This window comes from Oxyura jamaicensis, chromosome 2 (genome assembly GCF_011077185.1).
Source record: "Oxyura jamaicensis isolate SHBP4307 breed ruddy duck chromosome 2, BPBGC_Ojam_1.0, whole genome shotgun sequence".
NCBI lineage: Eukaryota > Metazoa > Chordata > Aves > Anseriformes > Anatidae > Oxyura > Oxyura jamaicensis.
In genome coordinates this window covers 64,862,276-64,887,904 of record NC_048894.1, presented here as the reverse complement: position 1 = coordinate 64,887,904, position 25,629 = coordinate 64,862,276, and the positions used below count along the sequence as shown (strand labels likewise).

Below are 25,629 nucleotides of genomic sequence, written 5' to 3'. Positions count from 1 at the left end.
TGAAAATCACAACCAGCCCCCTAAATCTGTTACTAGTAAATGCAGTGCTGGACTAGTAAGGGGAGGGGAGGAATGAGCTAAACAAGAAATGATTAAACAAGAAGAAATGATTGGAAGGAACAGTTTTTCTGTCAAAAAGAGACAAGTTCTTCTGAATTACTTTGAGAGAAAGCTTCTCACAAAGTTCATGGAAAAATGTAGTTAAAAACTGCTTCCTTGTAGTTCACCTTGCATTGTAAGTAGAGATTAAGGTCACGAACATTAAGTTGGTACTACCCTTTAGAGAAAATCTACTGCAGAAGCTTCCTACAGCCTTCAGACCAAATAAAACCTCACAACATTTTAGAATAAAAAAATAAAGTGGTAAATAAGTTGCTAAACAATATCCTCTGAATTGATTAGTGAATGCTTGTAATCACAAGGGAGTCTTTCGCATGATTTTCCTGTGATCACCACTAATAATGACAGATATGGTTCATGTTTCCACTCCCCAGCACAGCTGCTGTATTTTCCTCAGGAGAAGCCTAAAAATTGAGTGGTTGAGTGCTGGAAATGAGAAATGTATTGAAAACTGCATGGAATATTCCTGCTTATAAAATTTTTGCATGAGCTTATCCATTACTCCTATGGTGCTACTCGACTAAAGCAAACACATTGCTGCACTAAAAAAGGGCTGGGGTTTTTAATATTCAGGTTTTTCACTTATTAAAGCACAAGTGTCTGCTTAGCTTTCACACTTTCTAGTAAAGCAGAATTTTAAAATCACAGTATTTCCCACTGCGAAAAGAACGTCAAAATGTAACTCAGCTCCATGGTAATATTATATTAAACAAAGAATGTCCTTAGCATTTAAGGGTATTTAAAAATAAAGACATACCAGTCTTTGAGGCACAGAAATAAAGAGAAATAGCTTCAACCATTCCTGTTTCTTTAAAATGCATACAGTTAATATCCCTTCTGTGTGAATTTGATTTTGTGGAGAGAACTTGCACAAATTCTATTAGTGGTAATAAGGGAACTGTTAAATTTTTACAATTTAATGTTAGTAGTGGCATAGTCTTTCATTATTCTGGCCTCATGGAACAGCCTCTACAGAACTTGGCTTTAAAATACAGGTCAATATTAAAGGATTTTGAAAAAAAGGGGAAAATGGTCTTATTTCTCTTTTGAGTGGACCCTTTATTTTAGTATCTAAAGGAGAACTGCTCTGTTCTCCAAATCCTTTCTCCCCAGGAAGAGTTGGCAGGCACATTGTGACTTATTTGAAAGTTAAGAGGCTGAAAAGCTTTAGAAGAGACCTTACAATCTCCTGTAAAATGTATGCAGGACAGAATCATAGATTTGGAGCTGTTGGTAGCTCTCCAACACATAAGAGAGAAGCGTGAGATGATTAGATTGCTTATAAAGTTTTAATCCTGCAGAAATGAGGAGGTTTTAAAAAAATCCCAACCCTTTTGTTTATATCAGATTAGCTAGTACAAAGAAGCAAGCATGTCTTCTTTCATTGTTTCTTTGAGATCTGTAATCTCTTATAAATTTTACTCTCCCAAAGTTCTTGTATGGAAAACATGATCATTACAAATACAGAGCCTACCCTTAGATTGTTTTAGCTGCAAAGCAGTATATCATCCTTTTAAGAAAACAGCACTATTATGTTTCTGTTCTTACAAAAACAGTATTGATCAGACCCAGAAAAACATGGTAACATGGGAAAAAAAATATGGGGCAGAAGAGCATTTTTCCTGGCTAATACCTCTTGCTAAGCCTCTTCCAGCCCAGTTATCCAAACTTAGTTATATCCATAGTAATGATTGTGACTCCATGCTATTGACTATTATGCTCCTAGCACATGCAGAAACTGAATGGACAAAATGGAACCAAATTCAGCAAGTAGAAGACAATGTTTGTTCATTTCTGGTGCAGTTTACATGAAAGCACACAGTTCCTGCCAACAAATGAGGTAGGATCTCAAAACACCAAAGAACTGCAGGTTCTGCAGAGCAACTTGCCTCCATTCACAGATTCATTGATGCTGCCAAGCCCTACTCTGGACCTGATTCCTGATCATAACTGGTTCCTTAGTGGCATAGTTGCAGGAATTCAGAAATCTTCTGCTTCACAGACAGACCTATGCATAGAATCATAGAATCATTTAGGTTGGAAAAGACCCGTAAGATCATCAAGTCAAACCATTGCCTAACACTACCAAGTCCACCACTAGACCATGTCCCTAAGCACCACAGGCACACATTTCTTATCACTGCTGTTGCTTGCTACTAAACACTTTACAGTGGTGAGAGAGGAATGGACTAGATCATCATGTTCTGCTTTACATGAAGCAGATATTCCTGTTTAACTATACTGACACTCAAAAAATCCAGAGATTGACTGGAAGCACTTAGTTGAAACCTCTGCTCAGCATCCTTGGTCTCTATCAAGCATCTCTTAAGGGTTAGTGCTGAGTAGGAACTACACTGTTAGTCTCACAAAAGGTGAGATTTTATTTCCTTGTAAAATGGCGTATGTTAAACAAAAACTAGATTTTCGTGTGCTTTACATTTTATAAAGTCCAGAGTCCCTGAAGAAAAATCTAAAGGCTAGACTGGGTTTTATGTTTTGCTTTTTGACCCAAGGCCCCAGATTTGGAGTTAATGGAGTTAAATTATTGAATTTTTTCCTGTATGGAAGTGATGAGAGTCCAGCACCACTGACATAATTTTCCACATAATTTCTGCAGGAGTTAGCATATTGACACTGGTCACTAACTTTAGCATTTTGATTTCTAAGTTCTTCTGTGTCATCTCTGCTTAACTATGTAACAAGCTCATGGGCTTTCTAGGTTTAAGACCGCTATTTTAGTAATTAGTACTTGGTTACTGTTGTGGTTTAACCCGTCCAGCAGCTAAGCAACACACAGCCGTTTGCTCCCTCTCTGGGATGGGGGAGAGAAATGGGAAAGTGAAGCCTGTGGGTTGAGATAGAGAAGTTTATTAAGACAGGAAAATAATAATAATAATAATAATAATAATAATAATAATGTGTACAAAACAAGTGATGCACAATGCAATTGCTCACCATCCACTGACTGATGCCCAGCCTACCCCCCAGCACCTGGCCCCCCCACCCCAGCTGACCACCCTATATATTGTTTAGCATGATGTCAGATGGTATGGAATACCCCTTTGGCCAGTTCCTCCAGCAGGAGCTGGGAGGGGACAGACCCAGGACAGCTGTCGGACAGCTGTCCTGGGTCTGTCCCCTCCCAGCTCCTGCTGCACCCCTAGCCTGCCCGCTGTCAGGACAGAGCAAGGAGCTGAAAAATCCTTGGCTTGGTGTAAGCACTGCTCTGCAACAATTAAAACATCGGCATGTTATCAGCACTCTTCTCATCCTAACACAAAACATAGCACCCTACCAGCTACTAGGAGGAAAATTAGCGCTATCGTAACTGAAGCCAGGACAGTAGCCTGTACTGTTTTCATGTCATATCAAAGTACCTTGATTCCTGTACTTGTAAGTGCAGTAAATTAACTAAAAATAAACAACTGTGGCAGTATGCAGATAAATGGGCTCAGAAAGGAAAGAGAATTCACAGAATTAACTCATATTTACTGGATCAAGCTTATTTCTCCTTCCTGCAGGCGTCTGGGTAAATCAGCTTTAACTTACAGGTAGGACTTTAGTGCTTAGGTGCTTAGGACCCAATGTCACCTTCTATAAGAAACACATGGGTGTGCTGTGAGTTTCCCTGCAGTAACCTGTGGTTATGTTGCCTGGGCATATGGCGTCCACCACCAGCCACTGAAGGAACAGAGGTGAAGTGAGTGCCCTCTGCCAGGTGGAAAAGAATACAGAGCTGAACAGTATCTCATGGCTTTCTAAAAGTGTGTGAGCTCTGGAGACAGATCTAGTAGGTTAGGTTATTAACATCAGTCATGCTTATTGCTGGATGTAACAGACCAAACTGCAGTTGTGAGAACATCATACCAAAAGGCTGTCTGTCTGCTTCTCTTCTTCATTCTGCTTTGAGGTTCTCAAAGTAGTGTTTTCCATAAATAAAAGCAGTGATATATTTTTAGGATTTTTTTATTTTTGAGTGTAATAATGGGCTAATGTTCTTGTATTATCTCTTAGTGCAAGATTGTGGAAATAAAGGTTATTTTTACAATCTTCCTTGCTGTTCCAAGGCTTGTTTATGCTTTTCAAAAGGCTGTAGTGTTGGAATTGTAATGTAACAGGGGAGACCAACTGTTTTGATAGTAGTCAAAACAAAACAAAACTTTGAGTAATGCCAAGCAGATATTTGCTCAGTAATTACCTTTACTTTTGTTCTAGTATCAGACACATACAAGATACAAATTCTAAAGAACTATTCAGAAATTAGTATCCTTATGCTCTAATGGTGTAAAGATCCCTTTTGATATAAAGGGATTGTAAACAGTTTGGTTTATTTATGTAGAATGATTCCAAATATGTTTATTTTTTGTTTTAGGCTCCTGAGGACCCAGTCTCTTGATTGGTACTATAATAATGTGAAGAGCCGCTTTAAGTGTTTTGGAAGTGCCAAAGTCCTGAAGAACTTATACAAGAAGCACAGACTGGAAAGTGGAGTTTGTCTTGATGTAATAGGTAAGAACAGCTGTGTTCATGTCTTATTAGTTTACCTACTTTAACACACAAGCTAAAACAATGAAAATTCTGAGATTATTCCCAAAAATAATAATATAAAGGATATATTTTTTTTCAGAATTATCATAGCAGAGAGAAAAAAAGAGGTGAAGTGCCTTGGAGAGCTGTTTTAATAATTAAAAGAATATTTGATCTTAATTATGCCACTGATAATCTTAATTATGCCACTCCTAACAGCAGAATTGTGATCTTCAGTCCATAAAGTAAATTGCAGGATGCATTCTAGTCCATGTCCCAAAATTTATCATAGTTCTGAGTAGTCAATTGATAAGAAAATTACCTTGCATTCAACATTTGGCTTGAGAACATATTTCATGGCATTTGAAGCAAAATTTTGTTAACATAAGGTACATTCTGTATATCCAAGTTGACCAAAACTTAGATTGTCCTCACTTAAGGCTTTGCTTTCTTAAAGATTTCAAACAGGCCACATTTTATTGTTTATTGTATGATGTTTGTAAATGGTTAAAAGGTGCTGTGTTGGTAGCACCCTTTTAAATGAAGAGACACAATCCTTCCTGAACTATCGTGTTAAAAGCCCTGTAAGAGTAATTGAAGATGTAAAATAGATTAGAAGAAATGGTATTTTGTGTCAGAGTGATAATTTTAGTGACTTAATCAAAGCACAACTGTTTGAACATTTGAGATTTCACTGGCTTTATTAGACCAGATACTTTTCTAATGTAATTCCTTCAAAATTTCTACAGCAACTGCAATTTTTATGTAGTCTTTAGCTTGTCTTTTTCTGAAGTTATATGATGGTAAGTGGACTTTCTAATCCTGAGTGAAAATTCTAGGTGTTTCTTATGAATATTGGCATAAATACTTCTAGGAAGAAATGAGCGATGCATTAAATTCTGATATATTAGTCTTTCTGCTGTCTCTGCATTCGATTCATTTTTTTAGAGAAGATTATTTAACAGATGATACACAAATATGTGTAAAGGCAAGAATGCTCATACCAGTCAGGATGGAAATAGGACAGTGGACTTAAAAATTGTGGGGATGGATCCTTCAGAAATTTAGTATGATGTGTTGTCTTTCCTCAAGCCATATTGTAACTGAATTTGTCCTTGAGTGGAACTGTGAACAGTGCAATTTGGAGTTGGAGTGGCATGTGCTTTATCTATGAGACTTTTCTGAGGAAGGCCTTTGAGTCTAAATGACATTGATAACTTTCTTCTGCTTTCCATGTGACTGTCAGGTAAACCTTTTGCTCCATTTGAAGATATATTCTAGTATACATGTCTAGGTTTTGGTTTATTTATACAGCATTGCCTTTTAAAATATATAATCAATTTCAACCGCAAATGCCATATTAAAAGCAAATTCTGCAAACTTAACTTTCACCGTGTAAGCTTTATGTTCTAGTATTTTCTTCCTCTCTCTCGTTTACAGTACAAATAATTTTCTAGGGCTTTCATATAAAAGCAGTGTGTATTTTTTTTGGCAAAAACGGCTGCAATCATGCTTTATACAAAAAGGTAGGAGGAATTATCTGGTTATCCCTCTTTGTGTGTGGTGCCATTGTACCTTAAGAGAATATTCTAATCTAATTATATCCCTGCTGTGAATGGATATTTCTTATACTAACACATGGTACTGTCTTTTTTGTTTTTTGAGCAGAAGGATGTTTTTTTGAAGGGAGCTTTGAAAATGAAGGAAGCATTTGTGGCAGTGACTCTACATTCTACAGACAGACAGAAGGTACGCTGATAAAAACTCATTCAATTAAAACTCAATCCTTACACGTTGACTTACTGGACAAGTAGCCTAGAGTATTGATAAGTCTTGTTTACAGATCCAACAGTCTTTTAGCTAAAATGTTTAGCAAGATACTAAAAATACTCTGTGTTCACATGAACCTTGCTTAGATTTCTTGCTTTACTATTCCAGATATTACATGCTTATTCTAACATGATTGTCTTAATGTTCATTATTTGCTACTTCTGTCTTACTTCCTTTCCTATGCTTATATTATATTTTTTTTCATTCTTTTTCTAATATCCTCTTGGAGTTTATAGGAAGCTTATGGATTTTCCTCCTATGACTTCCTCCTATTTTTCTGGATTCTAAGATAAGCAGCTTAGAAATACTATGTTTTATCATGTTTAATATCTAAATTTAACAAGTTAAATAGAAATTGAGATTATATTGCTCTCTCTTAAGGTGTTTATTTTGCTATGCATGATAATGGATTGAGGAAATAAATTTAGCCGTGAACAAAGTGAGATTTGAAAATATGTCCAGAATATGGGTCTGAATTTTGCAGTTATTTATGCAAAATATATGTATAGAATGAACACAGTGGTTTCAATTTATTCTTCACCTAGGACACAGCATGATGGATACCCTTGCTGTGGCCTTACGTGTTGCAGAGGAAGCAGTAGAAGAAGCTATTTCTAAGGCAGAGACCTACAGTGACAGTCTGGTAACATTTTCTAAAACATTTTGTTAATTTAAACATTTTGTTAATTTAAATTATGTTGCTTTTAATTTGGGTAGTAGTATGAAAACAAGTAGATACAAAAGAAGAAAAAAAAAAGTGATGACGTGTGCATCACCTGCAGAGTTAGGTATGAGCTTTATGAATTTGCATTCAAGATGTATGCTGTGTTTCAGAAGGTGATGAATGATGTAAGTACCTGCAATTTCTTCCCACAGTGCCAATAGGGCACTTTCTGATCTATACAGTTTCTGTGGAAAGGCCATTTTTATGTGATCTTAGCATATACAGATAACTATCTTTATGCAGGACAAGCAGAACGAGGCTTGCTACTTGCAAGAACACAAGGATGACCTCATAGAAGAGCTGGCCACAACCATCGTGCAAAAGGTATGGCAGGTATTTTTTCCATAGCTTGTTCAATAGCCGAAACACAATTCTTTAGTCTGGTGAGCTGCGGTTCTGCTAACAGAGAAGAGGATGACACCAATGTAGTAAGTACACAGTAAATGACAAGTTGCAACTTGAACTACAACAATCTAGGCTTAATCAGCTGTATCTGACAGAGATTAATCTATAAATAAGCTTAATCCAGTTCCTAAATTGATGGCCTACACCCTCAGAGCTCAGAGGTAAGACTCCTTCAGATCTGTGATATGCTTGCTGGGAAAAGGAGGACACTCCTTACTAGGATTTTATGTATATACTTCAGTTCCCAAAAGGCATAAAGTTTTTCCACTATAAAGGAACAGGCATTTGACTATACCAACTCTACTGAACTCTACATCTACAAAACATGTGAAGAAAACATTAATCATTAAAATACAATTCTGTTAAGGATTCTATGAGAGAGATGCAAAATACCACAGAACCCTCATTTGTGTGGCTTTTTTTTGGGAAGCTTTGTCTTCTGCCTGTAAAGCTGCAGTTGGCTCAGATGCAGGGCCAAAATGGAGGGCTAGTGGGAAAAAATACCCCTAGAGTTTGTCTGGACAGTTTGGAGCAAGGCAAGACAAACACGAACAGAGTGATTCTGAGTTTTAGGGATCAGAGAAGCAACCACTCTGCTTATTCAGACTGCCTCCATGTGAACTAAGCTCATTACCACATATGTATATGCTCAAGGGGAAATGATCTGTCTTCTTTTTTAATAGGGATATTAGAAGATCCATTCTCCTTATCAGGAGATAGTCCAAATGTCCAAAGTCTATATCAGCTAAACTTGAATTGCTACCACTTTTGTCAAAAGCTGCCTAACAAGATCTTTTATGCTGTAGAATAATATTCTGTATGTATTTTAAACAGGAGCCAGGAAAGTTCATAGAATCATAGAATCATAGAATATCCTGAGTTGGAAGGGACCCTTAAGGATCATCAATTCCAACTCTTGACACTGCACAGGTCTACCCAAAAGTTCAGACCATGTGACTAAGTGCACAGTCCAATCTCTTCTTAAATTCAGACAGGCTCGGTGCAGTGACAACTTCCCTGGGGAGCCTGTTCCAGTGTGCAACCACCCTCTCTGTGAAGAACCCCCTCCTGATGTCAAGCCTAAATTTCCCCTGCCTCAGCTTAACCCCGTTCCCGCGGGTCCTGTCACTGGTGTTAATGGAGAAAAGGTCTCCTGTCTCTCGACACCCCCTTACGAGGAAGTTGTAGACTGTGATGAGGTCTCTCAGCCTCCTCTTCTCCAGGCTGAACAGGCCCAGTTACCTCAGCCGTTCTTCGTACGTCTTCCCCTCCAGGCCTATCACCATCTTCGTAGCCCTCCTCTGGACACTCTCCAACAGTTTCATGTCCTTTTTATACTGTGGTGCCCAGAACTGCACACAGTACTCGAGGTGAGGCCGCACCAGCGCAGAGTAGAGCGGGACAATCACCTCCCTTGACCTACTAGCGATGCCGTGCTTGATGCACCCCAGGACACGGTTGGCCCTCCTGGCTGCCAGGGCACACTGCTGGCTCATATTCAACTTGCTGTCTACCACGACCCCCAGATCCCTCTCTTCTAGGCTGCTCTCCAGCGTCTCATCGCCCAGTCTGTACGTGCAGCCAGGGTTTCCCCGTCCCAGGTGCAGGACCCGGCACTTGCTCTTATTGAACTTCATACGGTTGGTGATCGCCCAGCTCTCCAACCTATCCAGATCCCTCTGCAAGGCCTTTCCACCCTCATTCGAGTTCACGGCTCCTCCAAGTTTGGTGTCATCAGCAAACTTGCTCAAAATACCTTCTATTCCTACATCCAGATCGTTTATTGAAAAGTACCGGCCCTAAAATGGAGCCTTGAGGGACCCCACTAGTGACCGCCCACCAGCCTGACGCAGCCCCATTTACCATAACCCTTTGGGCCCTGCCCGTTAGCCAATTGCTCACCCATCGTATGATGTTTTTATTTAGCTGTATGGTGGACATTTTGTCCAATAGGATCCTATGGGAGACCATGTCAAAAGCCTTGCTGAAGTCCAAAAAAATCACATCAGCTGGTTTCCCTTGGTCCACCATACGGGTGATCTTATCATAAAAGGAAATCAAGTTAGTTAGGCAGGACCTACCCTTCACAAACCCATGCTGGCTGGGACCAATGACTGCTTTGTCCCCCAGGTGCGCCTCTATAAGTTCGAGAACCATCTTCTCCATGATTTTACCAGGCACTGACGTGAGACTGACAGGCCTGTAATTGCAAGGGTCTTCTTTCTGACCCTTCTTGAAAATCGGCACAACATTTGCCAGCTTCCAGTCTACCGGGACCTCTCCAAATTCCCAGGATCGTTGAAAAATAATTGAGAGAGGTTCCGCGATGACATCCGCCAGCTCTTTCAGCACCCTGGGATGAATCCCATCCGGACCCATGGACTTGTAGGGATCGAGGTGGAGTAGCAAATCCCGCACACGTTCAGGGTCGGTTGGGAGTTTGTCATCCCCACCGTCCCGGTCCTCCAGCTCGGGGCACCCTGGGTCCCGAAGCCCATCATCGGCAATGAAGACAGAGGCAAAGAAGGCGTTAAGCGTCTCTGCTTTGCCTATGTCATTGTCTGTGAGGAGACCTTCCCTATCAAGGAGCGGCCCTATGTATTCTTTAGTTCTCCTTTTTCCATTCACATATCTAAAAAAACCCTTTTTGTTTTCTCTCACAGACACAGCCAGCTTCAACTCTAGGCGTGCTTTGGCCACACGAACTTTCTCCCTACAAACACGAACAGCATCCCTGTATTCTTTCCATGACACCTGGCCCTCCTTCCAGTAGCGAAACACTCTCTGTTTCCGCCTAATCTCCATTAGAATGTCCCTGGTCAGCCACGCCGGCCTCCTGCCCCGCCTGCCTGACTTGCGATATTTAGGAATTGCCTGATCTTGTGCTTCTAGGAGGCATCGCTTAAAGAATGACCAGCTCTGGTGGACATCGAGGCCTTCAAGAGCAGTTTCCCAGGGGACCTTGCTGACTAGTTCCCTGAGCAGCCTGAAGTCTGCTTTCCCCATATCTAGGGATGAGGTTTTGGTGGCACTTTTCCTTCTGTCACCGTAAATTTTGAACTCAACCACTTCATGGTCGCTATGACCAAGGCGGCCACCAATCACCACATCTCCCACCAGACCCTCTCTGTTTTCTAGTAACAGGTCTAGGAGGGCACCTTTCCTAGTTGGCTCCGTTAGCACCTGCACCAAGAAGTTATCATCTAGGTGCTTCATGAACCTCCTGGACTTGCTCGTGTCAGCCGTGTGGCACTCCCAGTTAACATCTGGCAAGTTGAAGTCCCCCATAAGGACGAGGGGAGTTAATCTCGAGGCCTCTCTTAGTTCTGTAAAGAATAATTTATCGGCGCTATCGTCCTGGCCAGGCGGTCTGTAATAGACTCCCACAACGACATCCCCTTTATTCGTTCGTCCCTTGATCCTTACCCAGAGGCTCTCAACTTTGCCATTGCCGACCTGAAGTTCCACACAGTCCAGCCCCTGCTTCACATCCATCGCCACCCCACCACCTCGCCTACCCTGCCTGTCCCTCCTGAAGAGCCTGTAACCATCTATCGCAACACCCCAGTCACAGGACTCATCCCACCAGGTTTCGCTTATGCCGATGATGTTGTAGTTGCGGGACTGGGCCAGGACTTCTAGCTCATCCATTTTATTCCTCATGCTGCGTGCGTTCGTGTAGAAGCACTTCAGGTGCGTCTCCTTACACTCAGCGCCTTGTGGATCTGACCGAAGGACCTCACTAGCACACAGCCCCTCTGATTCTAGCGTACCATCCCTTAGGTCTTCACCGGCGTGCCTGGTTTTAGCCCCTTCCCCCTTCGACTCTAGTTTAAAGCCCTATCTATCAGCCCTGCCAACTCCTGACCAAAGATCCTTACCCCTCTCCGAGAGAGGCGCATCCCATCCGGTGCCATCAGGCCCGGTGTAGCATAGACCTTCCCGTGATCAAAGAACCCAAAATTCTGCCGGTCACACCAGTCTCGAAGCCACGAGTTTATGTGAACAGCACGCCTTTCAGCTTTGATCCCCCCTATCGGAAGGACAGAGGCAAACACAACCTGCGCCCCTGATCCTCTAAGAAGTCGCCCCAAATCCCTAAAGTCTCTTTTGATCGCCTTCGGACTTCTCGTTGCTACTTCATCGCTACCAGCCTGAAAGACCAGTAGCGGGTAGTAGTCAGTGGGCCGTACCAGGCGCTTGACTTTCGTGGCAAAGTCTCTCACCCGAGCCCCAGGGAGGCAACAGACTTCTCTGCGGGTTGGGTCCGGTCGGCATATCGGTCCCTCTGTCCCTTTCAGAAGGGAGCCCCCCATAACAATAGCCCTTCTTTCTTTTTTGAAGGATGATGTGGCAATGCGATGTGTAGGTCGCCTTGTCTTAGGCGCCCCCTCCAACTGGGACGGGTTTTTATCTACTATGTCATTCAGATTGTCTTGTTCTAGTCCTTCATATCGATTATTTAAGGGTAGATGAGAAGGTGAGGTTGTGGAAATGAAGTATAGCAGGAAATAATCTGTCAGTGTAGGGTGGCAAGTAATTTATATGATGTATCTCTCAAAACAATGTAGATTTGCAAAAACAAAAATAGTGTCTAGACACCTAAAACCCCTTTGTTTTCAGTAAAAATGTGTCTAGATGTCATGGGAGCCTTTGAATTTCCCCTCATATGTTGTATTTTATGTGTCTTTGCAAGCGTTCTTTATCTGAGAAAATACTTGACATTAGATGCTGCTAATGTTTAAAGTGTTACAGTAGGAACAGGTTTCCGTGTTTATTTAATTCACCTCTGATGTTCCTACAGGCATTGATTATGATTTATTGTATTGTTGCTTATGTGCTTGCAAGTGTGACTTTAAATGAAAAACTTGCAAGCAGCTTGTCAGAATCATCCCTGCATGAACTGTGAAAAAAAGCAAAGGGAAACTCCAGTGTTCTTTCTAGGTAGTTTGCCTTGACACAGAGTTAATGTGATGTTCTAAAAAAAAAAAAAAAAAAAAAAAAAAAAAAAAGTTTTTTTTTTTCCCCTCTCTCTCCATCTCCTGCGCTCCCACCCCACCTACCCCAACCTTACAGATTTTAAAGAAGCAGAAAAGCAAAATGGAGCAGGCTGAAGCTGACTTTGAATTGCCACCATCCAGGAGCAGTGGCCTGGCATCCGTTGCTGTTTCAGATCAGAGTATGCTGACTTTTCCAGGGAGTCGCAGGGGATCCTACACATTATGGGTGAGTGACTAAATACAAATATTGATGCTTTCTGCTGCACAAAACTGGAATATTGAAATCCTGGATGAATATACTTACTGCCTAGAAAGGTACATACAGATTTACAGAGAACAAGATATATTGTTCAGTTGCGTGATTTCCATAGCACATCATGGGCTATGGAAGTACGTCAGTGACATTGTCTTGCATTGGTGAGTGTGTTAGGGAGAACTAAGATCATAATACAAGCAGTCTTGATGCTTGATTTGAAAGCTAATAGGATGCCATGCCTCAGTGTTTATTCCTTAAAAGGTTTTATGCTTAGATTTAATTTGGATTTTTGCTGAATGTTATGTCTTCTTTTGTACAGTGTTAGATTTCTGTAAATTATTTTTTGTACCTTAGACATCTTAAAGAAAACAGTACCACAACAACAAAGAAGTAAAAACTTTAGAGCACCATTTATGCCTCACACTGAAGAGTGTTTCTTCCTCCTCTCACTTATTTCTCAGCACAATGCCTTTAGCTCCTGCTTATCAAGCTGAAGAAAATCTGACAAGCTGCATTAGTAACATTTTAAGAAGAGCAGCAAGGGAAAAGAAGTGAAAATAAGTCATAGGCTTGGATTGTCTGTTTCACAGTAAGAGAGCAAAGACAGTGACAGATGAGTTCCAGTGAATTTTGATACAGTGGCTTAAGCTGCTGCTCCCAAGTGTCCTGCTATTGTGCTCGTGTGCTTTCCCCTCCAGCAAAGCCATCAGAATTGAATGTGTGCTGTGCCTTAGCTCCATCTTAGTATGCTAGTTTATGGTGCCAGTGAAAATAGATTTACACCAGAATTTAAGACTGTGGGCCAGAACTGCTGAGATACGTAGAGGAGTATCTTCCCCATCTATTTCTAAACTGGAGGAGTAATGCCTTTAAACTGAGGCTGTTTACTGAGCGATCATAAGTCAGAGTGAGCATGTTTAAGTGCTGTGCTCTGTAGCTCCTAGGCAACTTGCTTGTAGTTCATAGGAGCCAGGAGAGGGAGATTTGATTTTCTCTCTGACACAACCAAGGTTTCTTTCTGGAGTTTAAGGACTGAACCTAGGGGAACACACTTTTCATATCCTCAGTTATTACATCAGAAGCCTGTTGCTGTTTTGAGTTTGGAGAGTTAAATTTGAACCCAACGCATTTTGAAATTCTGTTCTGAAATAAAAAGTTTGAGTCTCAAAGTTTCACCAGAGGGAGGTTCTCCTTTCATTTGAGAAACTAAACTTTGTGGAAGTAGACATCCACAGGTAGACTTGGGAAAACTTTCATTCTAAGGTGAGAACAGCTGCAAAGAACAGCTTCAAAACTTCTGCAGCCATCAGTCAATACGAGAGATTCAGGTGTGTTAAGCCAGTTATAAAAACTGTGTACCTCTGAAAAGTTTCCTTTTCCCTATTTGTCACATTTTGGTTTGTCTTCCATTAAATCAAGTGCTCCAGATTCTGTCAACACTTCCATAAAATCAGTTTCTGCATTTTGCTTTGCTAGTGTTGCTTTATTGTTTGCTTTTGTCCTTCAAAGTATGCATGTGTTCATTTTTACTTTGTTTTGAATAGAGAGGAATTAGTATAACTAGACATCCTTGGAAAACTAGAATAAGCCCAGTAGATGCAGTTATGTTAGCCTGCTAGGAAAGTGTACTGAAAGGCAACTTGTGCAGAGCAAGTGTAAAGCAGTTACTGCCTGTTTGATGTTCAGCATTTTGATGTTCAGCAGTAGCAATGGAACAATGCAAATTCCTTTTCCTAAGCTTGCTTTCATTTGAACTTTGCCTTCATACAGCTATGAATGGTAAGCATGCATCGGTCAGTAGATTTGGAGTACTGAATTGCATCAATTTCTCTTCTGTTTATCATTTGAGAAAGCTAGCTTTTCTGTCAAAATTATTGCAATACTTTCTTTCCAAAACAAAAACTATTCTAGAGAAGCTGGCAGTTATAACTCTGCCCGGATGCACTTCCCAGGAAAAGCTCCTTACAGCCTTCCAGGAGGATTTTGGAGCTTTTGAGTCCAAATTTGTGACAGCAAATCTTCATGGGCTCCACTACAAGAGAAGTTTTCACACTTCCTAACTGATGACACCAAAATAATGCAAACCCTCAATTTTCATGTACACATCCTTCCACTGAACTGTGTTTGTTGTCTTAGTTGAGCAGAGGTCAGCCACAATGACCCTAAGGGAAGAAAAATAAGTTTATTTTTTCTTTCAAATCTATCCAAGTTTGCTGTTACAGAGGCTGGAGTTACTTACATTACCCTGTTTCCCCATAAGGATTATTTAAGTAGAGCTCTGTCTGTTTAAAGCTTTTTTTGTAACTTGGCAAACAACTTAATACTTGAAGCAAGCAAAAGCAGTATAGATTAGCATAAGGGAAGAATAAATGAATAATAAAACAAAAAGACAGAAAGGCATGGGAAAATACCTTATTGCATTGCATTGTATTATCAGACACTTGCTAACAGTATGGGTGGATCTGTAGTAATCCCAGATTACTAACAGTGTGGTTACAGCTGCCAAATAATTTTCTTCTAATCACAGCTATTTATGTGCAGCTCATCCACATCAGCCAGAAAATTCCAGTGAGCTCTGGAAGCCCTACATTACCTCTCTGCTCATCCAAAATCACTTGCATTGAAATGGCCATTAAATAAGTTATTCTACCTCTTTGTAGTATGAAGTAAATGCTGTATGCAAAGAACTTGAGCTTTGGAAGCTAGGAACATCACAGCACCAACAGACCAACTGTGTAAGACATGCTTAATTAGAGCAAAATCTACTGATCTTTGCATTAATGAGCCCCCCCATCTCTCTGAAATGTATTATTGATTGATTAACTGCAGGAATGAAGTTATTGTCTTTTCCTTTTTTATCTTTTCCATTTCTTTAAGATCGCTTCCCCATGCTGCAAATACCTTTTTTAGCATGGCTGAATATTTTTTTTTCTCCATCTCATAAAAAGAGATGGATGGCACCATCTGTTTCTCATTACCAATAAGCAAAGGCTGTATATATATTGTTGGGATAGGAGGAGCTTAATGCAATGAACAGATGATTCTGTGCTTTTTCACTCCATTTTTTCCCATACGTCACTGCCAGTGAGAGCAGATGTCCAGTTGGCATATTGCATCTTATTTAAACACTGATGGAGTACAGGTATTCCAGTTGTGCTTTATGTGCTGTATTAGCAGTCTTTATTTTACAGCTAAAAGATTGCATATATAAACAGCAGCTCATCCACAATATATAGTATTTAAAACAGCTAGGTATATAGGGAAAAGGAGGATTTCATTAAATACACATTATGATGCCCCTCAAGGGAAGCAGAAGTTTACTGGTTAAGCTAATTATAAGGTCCACTGTGTACCACAAGTTGTTTTTTTCTTTTCTTTCTTTTGATTTGGTTTAAAGCCAGAGGTCCAACACTGCTTTGGAAATCCCTGAAGGTTTTGCAGGTGCTCTGTACCTTTGTAAGTTTGTCCCAAACAAATATTTGAAGAAAAGCTTTTTAAGGAGGAGTCCTGTTTAGCAGTCTCATGGCAGGAAAGCTGCTTCAGATGAGGGACGCATAACATTGTAGAAGTTTATGCCACCAGACATCAGTTCTTACCTGTCAATGACTTGTCAATGATCAGAAGTATCATATTTACTTCTAATTAATAAATATGTCATGTCATAGATGGAACTTTTAGCTTTTATGCATAAGCTGGGATCAGAAAGTTGCACAGAGCATGTTGCTGAGACCTACTTCCAATAAGGTGTTCATTTATCCAGAAATCCATCAGCTGTATCCCCGTGAGTTATTTACTCTATTGTTTCCTTCCAGCAAAATCCAGATGCAACATCATTTTCTCTGCACAGCCTATCACAGAACAAGAAAGAGCAATAACTTTGAGATGGAAAAGCTCTTGGTACTTTAGAAATAATGGGTCTTTTTTTATTCATACTTATTTTGAGGCAATCCAGCTTTCTCTAAGTACTTTGCACTTCGCATGCTACAAAATCTGCTGGTTTTGTGGGTGTAACATTGTAGTCTCACTGGAAAAATGCTCTGGAGTTACCTGATAATATGGTGCTTCATGCATTTCAGATCAAGACAGTGTTGGCCATAGCAATCTTGTTGATTTCCCACCTTCCACTGTAGCAGAAGGATAGGCTACGACAATCAAAGGATAGGCCTTAGCAATCCTCACTCAGTGGTTATTATCACTTTTTAAGGTTTCAGGTGGCTAAACATACACTGCAAGGCTCAACAGCACTGTCCTTTTGAAGTAGTATTTGTAGAATTATTTTAAAGTAGAATTTGAGATGCAGCTTTTGCAGAAGATTACTCATTCTCAGTTGTGTAGTACTATTCATGCACTTGACAAACATCCAAAAATACAGTTTTGGATGCTAGATATATGATCAAGCCCATGTAGGCCTAAATTCAGCTGAATTATATTTGCTACCAGCAGGCCAAGATGGGTTTTAAAGCATGAAAGGGAATAGAAGAGGGACAGAGAAAGATGGTCATTCTACAGCGTTATTTTCTGAAGAATATAGACCATATATGGTTCTTTCATATTTTTTTAAAGACGCTATCCTAACACACTGTTGGGTATCACAAAGCTTTAATGTCTTATTTAAAACTTGTGATGCTGAGAGAGAGGCGGCCTGACAAATCTTACTATATTTTTAGATTAAAACAGGGTGTATATTGTCACAGAGAGACGCAAATAAGCACGGAACACTTAGGGCTTTCTCTGTCAAGGAGTTGTTTGACTAGGACATGCAGTGATCCTCTGTGATGAGTGAGTGCTCTTTTGATCAGAACTTTGTAGACGAGGGTCAGAAAGGGATATGAAAGGTTGAGCAACCTAGAAATTAAAGAAAAAAGATTGTGTTCAGTAAAATGTATTCCCTTGAAGAAAATGTGAGATTATGTGTGAGGCTGCAACTAGACTTGAGATGAAAATGCTGTTTCACGTATGCTTTTATACACATCCACTCTTCCAGTGGAGTAGATTAGTACCAATTTATAATTATATTGCCCTACACCAGAACAGGTATCTGTCCTTTTCAGTTTCACTACTTTCTTATCTGTAAATAATACACTGATACTGTCATCACAGGATGCTAACTAAGCTCTCAGTGTCCTCAAATGAAGGGTGTTATGCCACCAGGAAGCATCTGCACTGCTGGTTTTTTGTTTGTTGTTTTCTTAAAGAAACATAATAGAACATTCAAAGTTTAGGAGGAGTGAGCCACTGAGGAATAGGTGATAAGTAATAACAACTGACCTAAAAAAGGTACCTGCAAAGGTACTGTTTAGATTACAGTTGCATTGTTACGTCTCTCTATTCCTGTCAGAGCTTATAATAATTGATTTACCAGAAACTTCTACAGACTTTCTCACATACATCCATGACGTTGATTGAACTATGCTGTTTTATGCATCCTACCACTTTCCCAAATTGTTAATTCCATAAGTACAAAAAAGAATGTCTATACTCATCTTATGGTACCAATATGTAAATATTCCTTTTCTACTAGCTTACAAATCCTTTGTGAGAGAAGCAATAGAGTTTTCTTATTTGGAAAAAAAAAAAAAAAAAAAAAAAAAAGTCCATCAAACACTAGATTATACTTCTGTGTGATAATGTGTAGAGCTGCTTGCATACCCTGCATCAATGGGGTTATCGGGGAATAATCTCCTGTCTCTCTCCTTTATAATCTCCAGGTCATCAAGGTCAGCTAATCGAGGCTGAACCAATATAAATGCACACCCAAATGTGGCTCTACATGTTCTTATGCAGCTGTGCCATTCGTTTTGCTGATGGACCTATCCCTGATTAACTGAGCATTACTTTTGAACTCCTGTTATAGGAACAGAAATGTTAAAGGGAATAGCTGTCTGAGCAGATGGTGAAAGGATGGAAAACCTACCTAACATGTAGCCAAGCTATGTCTCCTCTGTCATTAGCAAACAAGTCATCTTGTGCAGACCCTGGAGGGATGAATGCTCTAAGGCTTCTGCAGGAGAGAGAACAGTTTTGCTTTCTCCCAGTCTGTTATTCAAGGATTTGCCCTGATGGCTCAGGCACAAAGCAACTCCTTGAGGTGGCATTTCAGGATAGTGTGATACCCTAAGCAAGGTTTGTAAAGTATTAAATGAGTTTTCTTTCAATTGAGTATGAAAATCTCCCATTTGTCTGCCTGTTCTTGCCCCTTTTCAGAAACCATAGGGTTGTTAACAGACACTTTGCCACATACAAGATTAACTAAGGAACAGATGCTTGAAACCCTTGGTATTTCACTCCCACTGCTAAATGTCTAGACTGCATACATTTGAGCAGAGTGAAAATCACTTCCAGGGACAAATATGCTATGGCAGAGTGACACCGTTCTCAGGCTCATCCTGTCTTCTTCCTGGTGTGGGAGTTTACTTACAAAGGATGCATTAGCTGTTGATGTTTAAGGATTGCTACAGTATTTGCTCAGGTGGGTGGGACCTGCTGGTTCTGTCTATGCACTGACTTTATTTATAGAGCACAGATGAGAAGTAGGTGATTTTTAGTTTTTTTGCTGCACCACTAACAGGTGTAGCTGTAAAATTTACAGGTAAGGAGAGGGGATGGTTATGGTTGTACCTAAGTCACCTGTGTTTGTGCTGTCAATTTTAGGCTTTATCACTGAATAAAAAAAAGGAATCTTCAAAGCCCAACTTAACAGCTTCCGTACAGGTTGGAGTTTGCACTGCACACAGGGCTCTGCTGCTAAGATCCACAGGTGCCTTCGCTGCTCTCAACTAGTGTTGATGTCCCAGTGCTTGCAAGGGCTCCTGTCACAGTGGCCCTGCAGCTGCCTTACCCTTGTGGCACCAGCGGGTTTAAAACAGTCCTTTAACTACTGTAAATAAGTGCAGAATAAATTTAGGTTTTAATAATTACACAAGACCAAAGAAAGAGGGGGAAATGGGAGAGAAGTGAGGAGAAAAACATGCATGATCCAGAATATTCTTTGTAGAATTCAACCAATTGCTTTGGGGATCTATTTTGTATTACTACTTTGGCTTCTGCTTAGAAGCAAAAGACCCATTGATGATACTTTTTCATATTTTGGGGAAGAATGTAGAACAAAAAAGGTATATTATCTCCCTATAGAATATGTATACTTATAAAAGAGTTGTTCAAGGTAATAATAAATAGATTATCATATTCACAATTGTATTTTATAAATAGTTGTTCTTCCCTTAGGTCACTTGTTCTGGTTTTATTAATCCAGTGGCCAGAAGCTTGTAAATCGTTGTAGACATTCAGAAGATAAAATATTTATATTTGTTAAATAACAGAAGAGTTCATATCTGGTTACTTTTTATCCAATACTTCTCTAATCTTCAGAAATGACATAGGACAGCAGTGAAATGAGACTGTACATGCAAAAATTATTCCCTTTAGTGCTACCCAAGTACAAGATGAAGGCTGAGTTCCCTCTATCAAGATGTTATAACTATGCAGCAGAAATTGCCTGAAGAGGTGGGGTAGAAAAATAATGTGTTTGGAATTTATTTTTGAAAAATAAACAAAACATCTCATGGCAGATGCCATTAGGCAGGATTCAGTGGGCAACTCATCTAACTAAAGTCTTGGGAAATGCTTGTCAATACTGTAACTATATTTTGCACACTGTGCTGTGCCGTACAGCAATCCAGTATGCAGCATGTATGTCCAAGAAGGAAATGTGCCAGGAGTATAGCAAACGACCTGTTTGGTTGCAGTGCCATCTCCCGATATACTAATTTATTGCAGGAACTAACAGTTGGACTTTAGTGTCTGACTGCAAGCATAGAGGGCAGGGCACCTTTGTAATTCATCACAAATAAATACACCTAAAATACCATTTAGCTGACAGGTGTATGTTTGTTTGTTTTTGGTTTTGTTTTTGGTTTTCTCTCTGAGGAACCAGAACTTCTGGTTAGAAAAAGTATCAGTGTTTTCAACTAGGAGGAAAGGGTCTTGACTTCTTTTGTTTTTATAAATCAGGACCAGAGCTCCTACATTTTTGTCTCCTTTTGAAAATTGTATTTAGGTTACTGTATTATTTGGATGCTTGAGGCAAATGCACTAGATTGATTTGTCTGCTTGAGATCTTGTTTCTGTCCAAGTTTGTAGGTAATTGATAAAGATTCTAGGCTATGATTCCTCCATTCACAGTAAATGCCCCTTTTTCCAATGCCAGTTGATCCAAGAGCCTATCAGTGTAGCTGGCATTACCTCCATCTCCTTTCTGCCTCCACATGCAGGTACATGAAGCACCAGTTAGGCTTCTCAGTACTGTTCCCTCAAGTTTAATGTTTGCTTCCTATATGAAAAGCATCCCATGTGGATCTACAGATGGGCTGTTATCTCCAGGAAGAAGGCAGGCACAAATGCAGCATGGTAATATATACTTATGCTGTCTGCCACAAGTAAGCATAACAGTGCAGTCAGGAGGCGTCTACATGGGTTTATAGCCCACACAGAAGGCCATGCAACTATCACTGAGTTAGCAGTGCCAGCTGAGGAAGATGATGCAAATGTGCCAACCAAGATTAGAGCTTTTGCTGTGCAACCTCACCCCAGATGACTAACTTTCTATTTTGTCTGTGCTCTTAATTATGAAAGAAACAAAAGGAGGTCTTGAGTCATTTGTTCTTCAAATACAGTCTCCAATCAAGCCAGTAATTCATTAGAGATGAGCTTCCAGATGTTTGCTTTTGTGCTTTGAAAAATAATAATAATAATAATAAAATGTGCATGTCTATTCCACTGTGGACCAATTTTTTCTCATGCCAAGACATGTTTCTGTCATATTCCTGCCCCAGTCTTGGGTATTGACTGTCCTTTTTTTGTATCGTTATCACGGTTACCTGTGGTTGTACCAGTCCTTTAAACTGTTATCAGGAGTTAGTATTTACACTTCCTCTCCATCCATATTTGTCTGAGTAAAACAATTCTATTATCTGTCCTTCCATCCTTATCTAAAACTGACTTTCAGAACAAGAGATAGTCCAGCCCTCTTCTTTTATTTGCAACTTAATTGGAGCTTATTAGCAATGACAATTTTTGATCTTTTTAATCTCTACAGATAAAACAACTACATGGAACTGCAAAAGTAGTAGTGAAGAGTGTTAGTTCAACAGCTTCCTCAGTAGCATCTTTTTACTCTTTTTCAGAATCTGAATGCTGGGATGCAGTCAGCTGTCATAGCATGGCATTATTCTTCTCTCCTCAAACCTTCTGTGACATTGAACCATCTTCAGTGAGAAGAGATTGTACTTCTAGCAGAGCAATCCAAGACAGATTTTATCAAAGATTCACATAAGGCATAGAAAAGGATGAGGAAGGCTTCAAGCCAAGTTTTAGAGGCACATTTTTTCCCCTTGTTGCATTTGGAGGAATTTTCCTGGGAATTAGCAGTAGTTTGACATATTGTTTTCGTGCTGTCCACAGAAAGTTGACAGAGACTGTGGACAACAGTTTTCCTCTGACCTGACCTGAAGGTTTCAGCACATAACTTAAAAGAATCAGTTTGTCTTCTATAAGTATTTGAGGTCCTAGGCTCCATCACCACATGGGACAGTGTCTTTGCTGTGCTTCTGTCCTTCAGTGCTTTTTGTCCATCAGGCCTCTCATGCTAGCCTTCTCCCTTTTAAAATCCTTCATGCAATTGCATATTTTCTAATCCATCTGACGGATGTATCTGCCCCACAGTGCAGATGCCTCCAAGCTAGCTTTATGTTGCTCAGGTTCCTTCCTGCAGTGATGCTGGAGAAGCAGAGCTCTTAGGGCAGGATTTGCTAAGCTCCTTCCATGATATTTGCAGCCCATGCCAAGTTCTACATTATCATACATAGCTAAGCTGTTAACAGATCTCAAGATAGCTGAGAGCTACGTGCAAACACTGCCATCGCCATAATGCAACCTTTACTGTGGTGTTTATGAAATGGTGAGTAGGCAGGTGAGAAGCTACCATTTAAACAGAACACCAGAAAAGTTGTCAAACCTACAAATTTTACATAAATAAGAAAAAAAAACATGTTGCTTTTGTTATCTAAGCCTAGGTTATCATTAAACGGACTACTTAAGGTTTTCGTGACTTTTTTTCTCCTCCTTATGATTCAGTTCTTTCAGTAATAAGGAAAAAGAGATAATAGTGATTAAACTATTACTGTAGGGTTCTATTGTTGTAGGTAAACTATTACTTCTGGGTTCTTCAGCAGTTCTTGTCTCTCCATGTTTGCCACATATGTGGTAAAAATATTAACTTAAGAGAATGTTCTTTGTACTGTGCACATAGGGACAGATGCAACCACTTACTGCTCTCAGTACGTGACAACTTAAACACAAAAATATCACAGTATATGGCAGACATGAACTGGACCTAATTGATTGTAAGAATCTGAAGTTTGGTAGTCCTTTTTTTTATAACTAAGTGAAGTCAGTCACAGCAAGTTAAGCTTTATCATAGTTTAGGCAGCAACTTTGTGGGAGAATTATTTATACTGTCCATATATCCTGGCTTTCATCAAGTTGTATAACAGGATGAAAACAAAGTAAAAGGAGCAAATTCTATAGTAATATAGTTTATTTACCTGTCTATATTGTTACATTATTAACCCTTTTACAGGGTTAGAGAGGATTTAGGTGATCTTGATTAGTTATTTGGTTGGAGGTTTGTAACAGCCTGAATATATTATATAATAATATAAACTGACTGTAGGTGAGTTTTGCGAAAGTAAAAGTGACTCATTTGAAAGACTCCACAAAATAAAATTATATAGGACTGTGAGGTGATTCTTAGTTGTTCATGTCACCAAATTTCAAAGCAAGCATTCCTATGCATCACATTAGGAGCTGTCTTTGCATTGACAGGTTTCACCAAGTTGTGCGGTCATTGTATTTGTAAAATATTTGAATCTAGGACAGTAATTCTGGCTTTTCCTCCACAGTTCAGAAGCCAAACTAAACCCTAGTGCATGGCTATGTTTCATTTTACTGAATCTGTTATGAAATCATGCTGCTGAGCCAAAGATACAGGAAGATTTGCAGTTAATTAAATCTTCTGGAATGATGCCTAGGTTCCATATAGGAGCATTTCAGATGGGAGGAGTTATAGCCAGAAGAGCGGTTTCTAAGTGTTGCTCTCAAGCCAGCAGGACTCGCAGCAATGCTTATGCTGACCTGGGAGTTGAAGGGACTTGAAAATACCTCAAAGTCAAGTTACCCTTTTCCTCATCAGCAACAGTGCAAAGCAGAGCTGTGATGCAGGCAAAAACTGGCCCTTTTGAGAGTAACAGTTTTAGTTAATTATTTGTAATTTGAACATGAGTTAAAATGTACAAAGATTTGAGAGTGCCAACGTGGCCTGCGTAAAGCTGAGCTACTTGAAATCATACTTCTTAATTAAACCCTAGTGTATACAGGCAATTTCAAATGACCTTGCAAGGGAGGCCTAGAAAGAGTTTTTGAGTGGTAAGAAGTTAAGGGGGAAAAGGCTAATTGTCATTTCAAAAAGTGATCTCTTTTGCCTTACAAGATGCCTAAGCATGTAGTCATCAAAAGCAAAATTATTAATTAAAAAATAAATAAATTGTGCTACAGCAAAGTAGTGTCACACAGATAATAAAACTTGAGTCAATCTGCTGTAGCCATGTCTCTAGAATTACACAGAAGATTTGACATGTAAGAGTGAATTCTCCTGAAATCAGCTGGGCACAGTTTTTGAAAACCTGGCCAAATTTAAATATGACTTCTGTAACTGATCCCAATACCTAAATCAAAACTAAAATATCTGATATATCTATGTGGATCCAAAGGGAAACCCTTTTCCTTCAGTAATAGCACTCATTAACCAATCACAACAGTGTTTTACCTCATTTTTGTGTGATATGTGACCTTACTGGAAATAGATATGCAATTGTAGTCTATGTTGAATGCATTAGCAAGATTGTATAAAACTGTCCAGCATATTGTGTGATATGCATATCCTAGCAAACAAAAGAATTCAGCATTAAAATTAGTTGAGTTGCAGATTTATTTCTGGAGAACAGGCTGTTTGTTTGCTTTTTCTTCTTAATTTTTAACTTCTGAAAATGGTTACAACAGATGGCCTGTTGAGCCAACAATAGATCATCATGTCTCACCACAATGGGATCTCTTTCTGGCTAGCTTGAAATGGGAACTGTTAGATATCAGTCCTCATCAAGCACATTCAGAACAGCTACACCTTAATTACTTCTTTCCATCTGGTCCCTTATAGTACAAACAAGTTCCTGACTCCTTGCATAACATCAGAAATGCACATAAATATGCCATCTAGCACTGAAACTTAGAATTGTCATAGAATCATAGAATGGCTCGGGTTGGAAGGGACCTTAGAGATTATCAAGGTTCATTAAGTTCTACTTAAATTCCATTTCTGGATGCTAGCAGTCCCCACACTTCCATACTCATCCTAATTAAAGAGTTTGCTAACTAAATATTTCTATTTTAAAAATTATGCTTATTGATTTTTATTCCCACAGAGGTCTCACTCTGCATTTTCCCTGGCTGGTGAAGATATGCCTATTAAAGGACTAGACCCTGCATCGTCTGTGTCTGAGGCTCTTTGGAGGCAGCAGAAAGGACAATTCAGGAAACAGAAAGAACGCAAGCTCTCTGCATTACCCAGCTGGAAAAGTGTGGACAGGATAAATGAAACAAGTAAATATTTCTAGTACAAGTATGATTCCTTTTTTTAGTTCTCGCACCCATGTGGA

General features: G+C 39.7%; 1 protein-coding gene across 10 annotated transcripts in view; it reads left to right on the top strand.

Annotated features, from left to right (window-relative positions):
- MYRIP (myosin VIIA and Rab interacting protein) overlaps positions 1-25,629 on the top strand; it is a 253,560-nt gene that overhangs the window by 186,620 nt on the left and 41,311 nt on the right. For all 10 annotated transcript variants that reach the window (XM_035316293.1, XM_035316294.1, XM_035316302.1 and 7 more), the window contains 6 exons: positions 4,493-4,629; positions 6,316-6,396; positions 7,023-7,120; positions 7,445-7,525; positions 12,683-12,832; positions 25,396-25,573. In XM_035316293.1, coding sequence (XP_035172184.1) covers positions 4,493-4,629; positions 6,316-6,396; positions 7,023-7,120; positions 7,445-7,525; positions 12,683-12,832; positions 25,396-25,573 — 725 coding nt within the window. The remainder of the gene's footprint in view (positions 1-4,492; positions 4,630-6,315; positions 6,397-7,022; positions 7,121-7,444; positions 7,526-12,682; positions 12,833-25,395; positions 25,574-25,629) is intronic.